This window comes from Eurosta solidaginis, chromosome 3, assembly GCF_040869045.1.
Source record: "Eurosta solidaginis isolate ZX-2024a chromosome 3, ASM4086904v1, whole genome shotgun sequence".
NCBI lineage: Eukaryota > Metazoa > Arthropoda > Insecta > Diptera > Tephritidae > Eurosta > Eurosta solidaginis.
The window spans coordinates 110,505,182-110,518,863 of NC_090321.1; the positions used below are offsets into that span (position 1 = coordinate 110,505,182).

General features: G+C 37.6%; 1 protein-coding gene across 1 annotated transcript in view; it reads left to right on the forward strand.

The window, feature by feature from the left end:
• The window catches only part of Phm (Peptidylglycine-alpha-hydroxylating monooxygenase), a 316,703-nt gene extending 307,089 nt beyond the window's left edge, over positions 1-9,614 (forward strand). Inside the window, exons 8-10 of the mRNA XM_067777129.1 lie at positions 1,078-1,126; positions 8,591-8,929; positions 8,994-9,614. Coding sequence (XP_067633230.1) covers positions 1,078-1,126; positions 8,591-8,929; positions 8,994-9,162 — 557 coding nt within the window. The 3' untranslated portion in view covers positions 9,163-9,614. The remainder of the gene's footprint in view (positions 1-1,077; positions 1,127-8,590; positions 8,930-8,993) is intronic.
• The last annotated feature ends 4,068 nt before the right edge of the window (positions 9,615-13,682 follow it).

A 13,682-nucleotide genomic window follows, 5' to 3' on the forward strand; every position in this document is an offset into this window, starting at 1 on the left:
AATTCATGGTGACATAGACGGAAATCTCGTGAACATACCAATCAGAAAAAAACCCATATTGGCAGCCGAACGCGAACGTGAAAATTGGGAAAGCCGTTTCGACCAAAAACATTCTTCTCCGAGTATCTATAACGAATATGACCTCTTAGTAATAACGAATCCGTCGCCACCGGGGAATCGCGAAAGTTGAGACCAAAATATATATACCATACATATATATCGAATCGTGAAAGTACCTAATCGAAGATATGCCTATTAAATCGCGGGTTCCATCAGGAACGGTGGAGTGTCAGCAGCCTGGTAACCCTACACAGAAGTACATAAATGGCACGATCTAAGAAAACTGAGAAGCGTCGCGTGCAAAGGCAGCTTGTGAAATTACATATTTTCAACTTTGTAGACTTGTATTAAATACAACTTTACTATTTTTACAATATCTAAAGCTTATCAAAAGGTCTCTTGAAAAATTTTCCTAGGCAATATGTAACATTAACGCCTTCACATAACTTATTTTTTTTTTACTAAGCAAAAGCACTTAAGGAACTATCAATTACAAAAATCGCTTAACTCGCAAAACTTTCTTGTCTAGTTTAAATATGATGTATCAAGTTTATTTGTAACACGCATCAGTTAGGAAGCAAACAGTATATTTTATTCAAATATCGAAATTCAAATAATGAATAAATAGTACATATCTTTGATTTGGCTTAAAAATCAAATAAAAAGGTTCTCTAATTTATAAATGTTCGGCTTCAGCTTTTATTTTTCGACTTCTTTTGCAAAAGGGTTCGTCATGAATATTTCCGACTGGAAATACAAACATATCGATTAAAATGGGCTCCTGCTTGTAGTCCATATACCATTTGTTTGGAGCATTTTCAGACTTAAGGCTAAAACGGTACGATTTAGGTTCAAAACACATGACCATATTTGTCTTTTATACCCGATCTCTTAGAAAATACATGTGGGCCGGGGAAATTTAAAACTGCGCTCGTTCGTACTCCAACAAAAATTCATTTTTTTATTTTTGAGTTAGATGAAAGTATTAATGTAATGAAACATTGTTATATTTCGCAGATGGAAGCACTGATGACTCTGGCGTCTTCATTGATTATATGACTACATCGTAAGTAAATTTAATAGAAATTTCAATTAAACTATAAATAAAATTTGTTAAAAAATAATTATATTAACTTGTAATGTCGCCAAAGGGTGAAGCGGGATTTTTATGGTAATTGAAAAGATGGTTGGTATCATGTGTAGACACGTTGCAACCAGCCCATACATTATGTATGTCGGGGTTAATTTTGGATAAGTAAGAGTTTAACCTATTACAGTATCCAGATCAAATTTGAGGGTAACGCGCGTCTCCCTGGAGAGGTTGCTTTCCTCAACTTCGAGTTTAGATTATTTGTCTTTGCTCCTCTTCTTCAAACGGCTGAGTCCTTAAGTGCCGGATTTCTTCATAGTGCTTACGGAGATGACTTCTTAAGTTCCTGGGAGTCGGGACCTATTCAGTCAGATCTATGTTGTAGAGGTTTACGCCGATCACTTTACTGGCGGCTTCGGCGAAGAATCCATAGTATACCGGCGATGCCGGCATACGCCGTCGTACTTATTATATTTAAAACAGTAAAGCGATTCAATTTCTCGCGGATCGTTCAACAAATTTAATCCAAGGAGTAGTTCCTTGCGGAGGGACTCACCTTCATTTAATTTGAACCTAACCCCGGTCCTAGAGACTGGTACTGCTCGTCTGCCGAAAAAATACAAATGCTTAAAATGGTCACACTTTTGTCTGTGTGTCTCGTGTCAAACGTATTTTCACCGAAGGAGAAGTTCTGAGCTAGCCCCTAATACTCGTCAGACGCGATTTCTTTAAATCATTTGTGGCTGTTCACACACAAAGGTGACTAATGGCCGCTATTAATGGTCTATATCATTGCGTAACTCATGGGTGAAAATCCTATAATCCTCAACTTTGCAAGGACCCTGGAGAGAATTTTTCTAATTTAGGCCAACATTTGCAAACGTTTGTGGTCGATACATTGATTTCAAAAGTCTTCGTTAAACCAAAACTATATTTTAAAATGAAAGTCAACCAGTTCAAGTTGAAATATGTTAATGGTTATATGCTCAGTCCAATATGTTGCTTTCCCGGCGTAACTTTAGTTTTCCGGCCAGTTCAACTGTCCACTAAATTAGGGTGGTAACACACCCGGTCATTTGTTCGACTGTCTAGGGAAAGCTTTTGCTAGACCACTTTCAGTCTTCTTGGGAAGGTCATAGCCCCACCTGGTAAATATATGTGCCTTAATATTCACATTTGTGACAGGAGCCTTAACGTGTAGGTGATACTTCAACTTGGTTGATAGGCTATAATCAATGTGATTCACTCCAAGGGACTAGTTAGGGATAGGGCCGCCAACTTTAAAAAATATCAAACCGGAAACTTTTGTTTTGGTAATCATGAAGTGTGATTTCAAACCCTTCTCATACGTATATAAATAAAAATAAATAAATGTAAGGCGCGATAGCCTCCGAAGAGATTTTAGGCCGAACTTCTCTTCCAATTCTAGTGTGGAAACAACATTCTTCACCACGGTAACGAAATCATGTGGCAACTTTTACACCCTTTTGGTATTCTAACCGCGAAAGTAGCCGGATAATTTTTTACCCACAAAAGTTGGTGGTTACATCGAAATAACCACGCAACAGCTGTTGTTTAGAAAAAGGCAAAACTGAAAAATAAAGAATTGTAAGCGCAAATAAGTAAAGACAATAGTAAAAAAGTGTTGTCTCTTGCTATACATATTTGTTTACATTAGGGGGACTCATGTAACCGTATAAATGCCTTATAAAGTGTGTAAACGTATAAATTTATCTAGTGCGTAAACGAGCTGTCAAATTTTGTATGAAAAATCATTTACACAGTTTGTATAAATTTACGCGCACATTTCATTGTGTAAACGCGGTAAACTCAAAGGAATGCAACCTTGCAGACATTATACCAGGCATTTTCCTCAGAAATCTCCAACATCAGCAAGTAAAGGCGTTTTAGTTTTGATTTTTCACTTAATCTTGGCATTTTTTATTTGTATAACAATCAAAAAAATTTTGTTTGGCAATAATACAGCTGATAAATAATCAAGTTTATCATGAGTATTACTAGGTGCGTTCATATAACCGCGTGTGTAAATGGATATAATTTTACACCTTATAAGTTTATATGCTTTCATGAGTCCCCCTATTATGTACTTTCACAGAATAAATTACAATCTATGTAGAAACTTATCATGCATAATATGCATGTTTATTCGTTAACCTCGTATCTACAAGTGAGACATTTTCGGTAAAGCGAACACGGTTGCCATACCATGTTTTCATTTGGGAACAAAATTCATCGAAAAATGACCAAATTTTTGTTTTATTTTATTAGTATAAAATACAAAATTTTAGGATGTTTCCATATAAAATTTTACTAAACATAGTGAAGACCTTCCTTTAATTCAAGCTGAACAAACAAATATATGTGAATGCAACCAAAAATGGTACTATAAATGCAATGAAATAAAATGTAAGAAACTGTTCAAAATTTGCGTTCTGGTGTTGCCGAACTATATATGTGGAAAACTCAGTAAATCATAAATGAATTTTGAATGCAATTTTGTTAGTGCTATTTTTATAGATGCTTACTTTTTCCCTTAACGTTTAAACTTCATATCAGAGCCTAGATTCTGTAAGTGTGAGGTTTGATCCCAGGCCTCAGGGGTTCTGCTAGCACCTACGGGAATAATTTTATACAAAACATTTCTTCCGAAATCAAATCTCTTTTGCATTTGCTTCCTTCTGCCTTCGAGAATAGTCCTGGAATTCCTTGAACTCATTGAGCTGGGTGAGACGTGCCAAACGAGAAATAATGCATAAAATTTCTTTGTATAAGTTTTGAAAGTGTTAGGCTGACGGCAGAGTGCTCGCTATAAGCTATGCTAGGCGAGAAACAATTTTTATTTTCATATATTTCACATAGTGTTTGATAACCAATCGCAATATCTAGCCGTTATTAATATTACTATGAAACAAGAGTTTTTTTGATTAGTCGTTTATTTCATCAACAATTAACGATAATGTGTTTGGCAACACTTTTCTTTTTAATGCCTGGCATAAATTATATCCTAGGTGAAATGTTATTTTTCTGGTACATTTTATTGACTGAGCATTTTTGTATGGTGACAGTTCCATTGAAGTAAATTCAAAATTACATGGGGGCTTAGGCAATATTGTGAATTTTTACCTGAGTGAAAAAGAAAGAAAAGTACCAATCGTGGCTATTGCCTACAAAGGACCAAAATTGAAGAAAATGGACCAGCGGACCAAATGGGATTGGAAGGGACCATTTTTGGTCCAAATGGACCAAAGTGGCAACCGTGAAAGCGAAGACAACTACCTTTCAAATTTCTCCACAGACACTGGTGAGTTCTTCGGTGATGACAGCGCTACCACTTGGGCCAGAATCGCGGATAAAAGATAACGACATTCGGTTACACAATGTTCTGGGTACTATTTTACCGGTAACGCTCAGAATCGGGGCGTTATTGTAAAACAAATAAAGCACATTTCACGGAAATATCACTTCTAAAAAATCATGTAAACAAAACAAAAAATTACATATAAAATTGGCTATATAATACTTGCGTTTATCCTGTATTTCGAGCTTGAAATATTGACGAAAATTTACCGAAACGTCTAATTACAACAACAATTTTCCAATGTACCAAAAATACTGCCACAAAATAACCGACTTCGGCATATCGTTTACTTAAAAATTTGTTTATTTTCGTTCAAAATTATTCACAAAAAACTGATGAAAATAGCGCAGGAAAATATTTGCGTGCTCATTTACTACATTTATTTCATAAACAAATTTATTTCTTGTTTGAATTTGTGTAAAAATTTTTCAAAATTGGTTAGTTTGGTTAGTGCTAAGAGGTGGCACTACTTACTTGGGTATGCTCGGCAATTATATACGTTTACCTACTGATCGCAATATTTGGTTACAATGCGAATATATTGAAATGTTGTTGGATTTTTGGGCTGTGGTGGTAGAAGTGGTAGAAAATGAAAATGGGTCAAAAAGTTGGTAGATCTACCAATAAAGTGGTAAAGTCCGTGCACTGGACGAGACCTACTTTTTTTATGCTGACTCCCAAAGGCATCTGCAAGGCAGATGAGATCCGGTGAAAAGAGGCCTGCTCCCACCTTTCCGTAAAGCTTAGAACCATCGGTGAATATGTTGATGGCACCCGGTATCGTATGTTGTCTGGTATTCCAGTCTTGTCGCGATGGTATACATATACTATAGTTTTTAACGAAGACGTTTTTTGGCGTGCAGTAGTCAGTCAGGCAAATTCAACGGTGAAAAAATATTCGTTAAATGAAAAAAAAAATTGCCAGTAAATATCACTTTTTTTAAACTGAATCGCATATCAGCTGAACGGGTGAAAAATGATTTCAGTTCACCACTTCATAGAACGTGAATTGACCCCCAGAACCACAGTAGGGATGAATTTTTCTTCTTTACAGAGTTGAATGCAATATGCTAATGACCTCAATACAATCGAAGCCGCAAATATGGCCATGTTTCGTGGCAGATTATAATTTATTAATTTTGATATTGTGAAAATGCCGGGACATAGCTTTCCCGGCGGGACACTTTAAAATTTGTAAAAAATACTGGATGTCCCGACCAATACGGGACATTTGGCAACGCTAGCGAGCGTACGTCCTACCTCATGGATTTTTCATCAACAACTAAACCACCACCAATAAGATGATTTTAGTTTTACTCACACAGGCTCAGTTTTTATTTCGGGGACCCCTGATGTAGATCATCGTACTTTTGCGAAAATTTTAAGATATCGTCTTTCAACGCCTTCATCATAGTGAGAATGAGAGCATTTTCAGCGCGTAACGCCTCCATGTTTTAAGTCGAGCAAAGATAGTTGTTCGTCACTTCCATTTTCACTTGCACTCATATTGTTACCGATGTTATAAACGGCACTAAGGAGAGATTGGTGGCAGACTACGTATAGATGCGCGCCGCTTAGCCGCATAAGATTTACAGAAAAAATTTCTGTTTGATGCGAGAAGAAAATCGAGATCAACCGATGAAATATTCACACACTTTAAGCGGAAGTGGTCATTGCACTTCGCACAACATAATTTAACGATCAACCTTTCGACCACACACACACGGCATAGTGGAAATTATATGATATGAAATTATTAGATGTTTTTTGAATTTATCATTTGTAGATAATTATCAAATTTTGAACAAAATTGCAAACAGAGCCACCATCTCAGATAACTGATTAGGTGAGAATTAACTGACCATTTCCAGATCCACTTAGGAAAAACATAAAGTTAGCCAGGAATACATACAAACTGCGGAGCAAAAATAAACACGTTCGCACCGATCGATGTATGAAATGTTTTTAAATTGTGGATTCTAACAGCTCTGGACCTGGATACGCAAGTCTTAATTGTTGTTGATAAACCTTTGCAAGCGACTTCCTTTCTTCGAAACGGCCAACTTTTCATCTTCCAAATTTTGGTTAGGGCGTGTATTTAGAACGGGGCTCTTTAAAACTGAAACTGTGTTCGTAAGAGTACCATAATTGAAGTGGCTTAATCGTTGATCAACTAAGAAGGAATCAAAAACGCGTTGTTTTTCTAATATTCCAAAAATATTTCCTAGGTTAGGTTAGGTTGAACTGGCCGGTCCATGAGGACCTCACATAGACTGAATAAGTTGTAGTGTTACCAGAAGTTTGTTTTAACCACCAAACTGAAAAACCCTATCAAAAACCAGGACCTATGTTATAAAATAACTCTGTCCTCTTGGCAAATACTAGCAGCTTCCTAGGATTTAAGCCACCTGCTGCTTCTAGATCTGACAGCTGTATCACTCCTAATAGCTGGAGTCTTAGCCTGGCAAGCGCAGGGCAATAGCACAGAACGTGCTGGATCATTTCCTTCTGCAGCCCGCACTTCCTACATCTGCTATCACTGACGAAGCCTAATTTAAAGGCGTGTGACGCCAGACGGCAGTGTCCAGTCAGAATATCCGTCATGAGTATACAGTCCTCACTTTTTACTGATAGAAGCAACTTTGTTGGTCTAAGGTTGTAAGACCTGCACATAATCTTCGACACTTTACAGCCCCGCGCTTGAACCCACGCCTTTCCTGCTTGGTCGATCATGTGCACCTCTCGCCTTCGCTTAATATTTCGCCCAGTCTAATTGGGACGTCTATCTATTCCCATATGCCCTGGGATCCAATTTAGATGTATGCTGTCCCGATTCTCTCCAGGGACTGCTTACACTCTAACACGCATTTAGATGCTGTGCTATGCGAGATTATTGCCTTAACTGCTGCTCGACTGTCAATATAAAAGTTAACACGACTGCAGCTTGGGCTATTTTCTTCCAGGGTTTCTACTGCTTTGGTTACGGCTACTATTTCCGCTTGAAAAACGCTACAGTAATCCGGCAGCCTGTAGGATCTGTTTTTTCCCGGGTCAGCACAGTATACCGCAGACCCTACTCCTTCCACTACTTTGGAACCATCTGTGTACACATGTATCGCCTCGTCCGCCATTTGAGCACCCTTGCGCCAACCATCCACCTCTTATGTGGCCTTAAGATCGCCCTCGAGGCGCAGAGAGTGAATCAGGTAGTCTGTTCGTCTTGTGATTGATGACGCTATACTACTATGGCCGTATGGTCGGCACTCAAGCTGCCCCGAGGCACGGAGCCTGGTTGCAGTTGTTCGTAAAAATGCTATTAAAATATTGTTTTATTACATGACAATATTAAAACGCTAAAATAAATATGTATAATGCTTAAATCAAAAAGCTCAAATATTGGGCGTTTGAGTTTTTTCGAAAATAAGTTATTTTGATATGCGTAAATAAACAAAGCCTCCGCCGATATTGCTAGTCCGTTTTTTCAGCTACTACTAACAAGTTCAGTAAGCGAATAGCGGAGCAGTCTGTGTGAGTAGAATTAGTTCAATTGTGATATTTCACGACCCCTGACTTACTTAATTGGTGTTTAACCGCTTTGTCCGGTCAACAAGTCGCTGAAGTCGCTTCTTAGTTGGGGTAACTGGCGCCAATTGGTAACACCAAGAGAATTTAAGTCGACCCCTGACTTAGAACATATATATTTGATGAGCAGGCATTGTTTATTAATAACGGTTTAATTTTCATTGCATCTTACTGTTATTGTGGTAAACAACTGAGTGTTCTACGAAATGGGTGGTGTAAAAACTGGTTCCGACGACCGTAAAACTAGGTTGGTAAAAATATTAATTAATGACAGGCTAATTTGATTACTTTCGGTCGCCAGTTATGTGTGTAATTGAATGTTATTCATATCTCATAAATGTAGTGGTGGACGCAGCTACTCCGCTGTTCGAAATAAGTTAATTTAGCGCGACACTCTTTCTCAATAACTAATATTTCACTCACGATATTAACGATTCCTTGAAATTTGGCTAAGTAATATACATTTTTCTTTATATTAGATTGAATAAACTTGCCGGAGTTTTATTGTTGGGAACCACTGGAATTATTCCACCAAACTCACTTGAACATATGGAAACTGCTTGTGAAATCAGTGAGAACAAAACAATACACCCAATAGCATATCGCACTCACACACATAGCCTTGGGAAGGTAGTATCCGGATATAGAGTACGAAGCGATGCACGTGGCTTACATCACTGGACACTTTTGGGAAAAAGGGATCCTTTAACTCCCCAAATGTTTTATCCAATTGAAAATGGCGATCCAATTATAACTGGCGATTTTCTTGCTGCCAGATGCACAATGGTCAGTCATAGGAACAGAGTTACGCAAATTGGGTAATTAAGCTATTGTTTGTTTTTGTGTGTAAAATGCTAATAATATAATTAACTCAATGTTTAGCGCCACAAACGAAGATGAAATGTGCAATTTCTACTTAATGTACTATGTTGAAAATGACGAACCTCTTAATATGAAATATTGCTTCAGTCAGGGCCCGCCAAATTACTACTGGAGCAAACCCGACGCTGGACTCAATAACATTCCAAACGTAGAAGCTAGTACATTGTGAATTTATCCAATGGTGAAGTTCTAAGTTTTTTCGTTAGCTATGTAAATATTTAAAAACTGTTGAACGTCATTGTATATACTTAATTAAATAAATAAAATATATGTGTATGTATTTGAGGAATATAGGCTTTTGGAAATGTTTAATAAGTTGAGATATGAGTCTACCTGGAGTTAAGCCCACATATGGATGAATATTCAAGTATGGTGGCCAAAAACGATATGACCTCACTTTGACTTACGAACAGCGACGCCAGATTGTGGTAAATTAAATTTTTTTGAGGTATATTTCACTATATATTTAAGTAAAAGGGAAAGGGATTTTTTTGTCCACCATTAAAAAATGGAATCTTTTGTAGCAAAACTACCTATGTATGAAAATCAGATCATTATGTAACTAAAAACTTAATTGTATTGTAACGCTGATTGTGTAATAAAAAATAACATTGAAAAGAATATTGAGAACACTTAAATTGGAATATTTCTCCACATTCTTATGTGCGCTGCAAAGAAAAAGTGTTTCCAAAGAAGCTGTGGTGAGAAGAAAGAGCACAGTGGCGGGTTAAAATCTGTGGCGGACGATCCATTCAAAGCATTTTGTAAGGTGTGCAATACATCGTTTCAACTCTTAATTAAACACATTTGATAGCTCATGTTCTTTTTTATATAAAAAAGACTTCTCACCTGTAGGGTTCTTATTATTTTTATTTAGCTGTGTGTTTAAGTTACTTTGAACTTTGTAGTTTTAATATGTTTTATCAATATTTTAATTTTCAATTTTAATTTTTCAATTATCAAAAATTTTCTTTGTTTGAAGTTGGTAAAATAAATGAATTAAAAAAAGATCAAAATAAAATATAATCCAAAATACGTTTTAAGAAAAGGAATTTTTAATTATAACCTATAACTGGCGATCCTACCAGCCAACAACAACAACGCGTGTTTACAACGAAAGTGTAGACGTTTTTTGAAATATTACCAAATAAGCCACCAATTTATAAGTAGAAGAAAATGAAAAAGTTCTGGAGGTCGAAATCAAAAGCCCTTGGAATCTTGGCAGGAATACTGTTCGTGGTATGACATATATATATAAATTAGCGGTACCCGACAGATGATCTTCTGGGTCACCCTGGTCCACATTTTGGTCAATATCTCAAAAATGCCTTCACATATAAGGGCCACTTCCTTTTAAAACCCTCATTAATACCTTTAATTTGATACCCATATCGTAAAAACACATTCTACTAGAGTCACCGCTGGTCCACCCTTATTGCGATATCTCGAAAAGGCGTCCACCTATAGAACTAAGGTCCACTACGTTTTAAATAATCATTAGCACCTTTCATTTGATACCCATATCATACACGCGCATTGTAGAGTCACCCCTGGTCCACCTTTATGGCGATATCGAAAAGGCGTCCACCTATAGAACTAAGGCCCACTCCCTTTTAAAATACTCATTTGATACCCATATCATTCAAACACATTCTAAAGTCACCTTTATGGCGATATCTCGAAAAGGCGTCCACCTATAGAACTAAGGCCCACTCCCTTTTAAAATACTCATTTGATACCCATATCGTACAAACACATTCTAGAGTCACCCCTGGTCAACCTTTATGGCGATATCTCGAAAAGGCATCCACCTATAGAACTAAGTCCCACTTCCTTTTAAATAATCGTAAACACCTTTCCTTTGATACCCATATCGTACAAACACATTCTAGAGTCACCCCTGGTCAACCTTTATAGCGATATCTCGAAAAGGCATCCACTATATAACTAAGTCCCACTTCCTTTTAAATAATCGTAAACACCTTTCATTTGATACCCATATCGTACAAACGCATTCTAGAGTCACCTCTGGTCCACCTTTATGGCGATATCCCGAAATGGCGTCCACCTATAGAACTATGGCCCACTCCCTTTTAAAATACTCTTTAATACCTTCCATTTGATATCCATGACACAAGCACATTCCAGGTTTCCCTAGGTTTATTTTCCTACATTGTGTTTTCCCTTAGTTTGTCTCCAAAGCTCTCAGCTGAGTATGTAATGTTCGGCTACACCCGAACTTAGCCTTCCTTACTTGTTTGTAAAGACTTAAACGCATTGTAGCTACAACGTTAAACTACGTTAATTACAACAAAAAAATCTACAGATCAAAATCATATTTCTTTTATGCGAAAATTATTAAGTTAAAAACAACGTAACATTTGTGTCTGCAGCAACAATGTGGAAAGTAAACCAATTGATACGAATAACAACAACAAGTAACATCAACTAGGACAGCTCGAGAAAATTAATAGTAGCATGAAAAATAACAAACATAAACAAAAACAAGAAGAAACGTAAGTCACAACAATAACAACAAAGATAGATATAACAGGCAACAAAAAATCAAAATAAGAAAGAAATGGTGAGCTGTATCATATTGTTCAAAACTATTGTAACGAATGTTAGCAGCACTGGGCGATGATATCATCTCTAAGCCGATGCTAAGCAGTGACGTGAATTCACATCCATAGATCAATCATTATGTATCTACATAAACGAAACAATAATTACGTCTACACATATGTACCATGTACGTATACGAGCAGCGGAGAGTCAATGCACAAACACATGCATATATCTGAGATACTCCTATAAGTATGCAATGAGAAAAACTATAAAATTGTGCAATTGTAGTTACAGCTGAGAAGTTTGAGAGCTGCTGGACTAGTAGATTCTGGAAGCGCCTAGAAGATGCGAAGGTTGAAATCAAAGAGTATAAAAGGCGGCAATTGTAGAGGCGCTGGAATTCAGTTTGATTTGAGATTTCGATTAAGACGCTATCTAGCGAGCAAGAGCAGTATTATTTTTAATAGTAGAGTTTCATTGAGCTATCAATCAGAGTGGTTATTAAGGAAGCTATTCGTTGCACAGTTTGAGTGTTATTGTGAAGTACTTTAATAAAGGCCATTTTGCATTATTACAAATTGGAGTTATTTATTCAACAGTTTAGTGATTCGAACTTAGCAGAGGATTGCAAATAAGAGGATTTGCAAGTAAATTCGTTACAATTGGTGTCAGAAGAGGAATTGTTGAATAAATTCCAGAGGACAACTTGGACATGGCAAAGTTCAGTGAATTGAAGATCCAGCAACTGAAGAAGGAGTTGGAGACCGTGGATTGAATACAACCGACATTAAACTCGAACTTCAGGCACGACTACGGGAGGCAATGGAATTAGAAGGAATTGACGTGGAAGAGTATGATTTTCATCTTGAAGGCGAAGAAACAACAAAAATGGAAGAGACAGTTACGCAGCAGTTACGAGCACATACTTGAACATGATTTTGGCTGCAATATCTGCTCAAACATCGACAGTGGCTTCTCAACTGGAACCGCAAAAGACAGATATAACATCTCAACTAGAAGAACAGAAAACGTATATGTCATCTCAATTAGAAGAACAGAAAACGTATTTGTCAGCACAGTTGGATGAACAGAAAACACACATGGCGTCACAAATTGCAGAACAATTAAAAGAACAAGGGGCATGCATAACATTACAGCTCGAAGCACAAGAAGAGCGTATCTCAACAAAACTGGAGGAAACAAAATTCTCATCGCAGCTGGAGGCTGTTAGTGAACGACAAAATAAAGTGGAGGCCGAGATGAATGCTTTGAAAGATCGGATTCAGGAGTTACAATTGAACCGTCCAATCACTTCAACGTCTACTCTGAAGGTAAAATCCCCAACGTTTGATGGTTCTGTTCCATTCCAGGTATTTAAGCTCCAATTTGAGAAGACGTCGGCAGCGAACAACTGGAATGCTGAAGATAAAGTTGCAGCTTTGTTCGTGGCATTGAAAGGGCCAGCAGTCGAAATCCTACAGACGATTCCCGAAGGAGATCGGAACAACTATGAAGCATTGATGGCCGCTGTCGAGAGGCGTTATGGAAGCGAGCATAGGAAACAAATATTCCAAATTGAGTTGCAAAACCGTCACTAAAGAGCGAATGAGACTTTGTAGGAGTTTGCCTCGGATGTTGAAAGGTTGGCTCATCTCGCAAATGCGGACGCACCCGTGGAATACACCGAGAGGGTAAAAATCCAGAGCTTTATAAATGGCATACGGGACGTCGAAACGAAGCGAGCCACATACGCGAACCCAAAGCCAACATTTGCTGACACGGTATCCCATGCACCGACTCAGGAAACAGCGTCACTTTTGAGTAAGCCCGCATACAAAGCTCATCGCGTGGAAGTGGAAAGGCCAGATTGGGTAGACACAATTTTGGAAGCACTGACGGGATTACAACAAAACAATGCCGGAGTTATGAAGTGTTTCAAGTGCGGTAACCCAAGTCACATTGCACGTCATTGCAGCACCGGTCATGGTAGTTCCAACTTGGCTGGTCGTAAACGCAAAGCTGGAGGAGATAAACAAGAGCGAGTCAAATGTAAAGATAGAGAACTTGCCCCAGGTATTGAATGTCGTGTGATACCTATCTCGCAAACTGGAAGGAAATCGA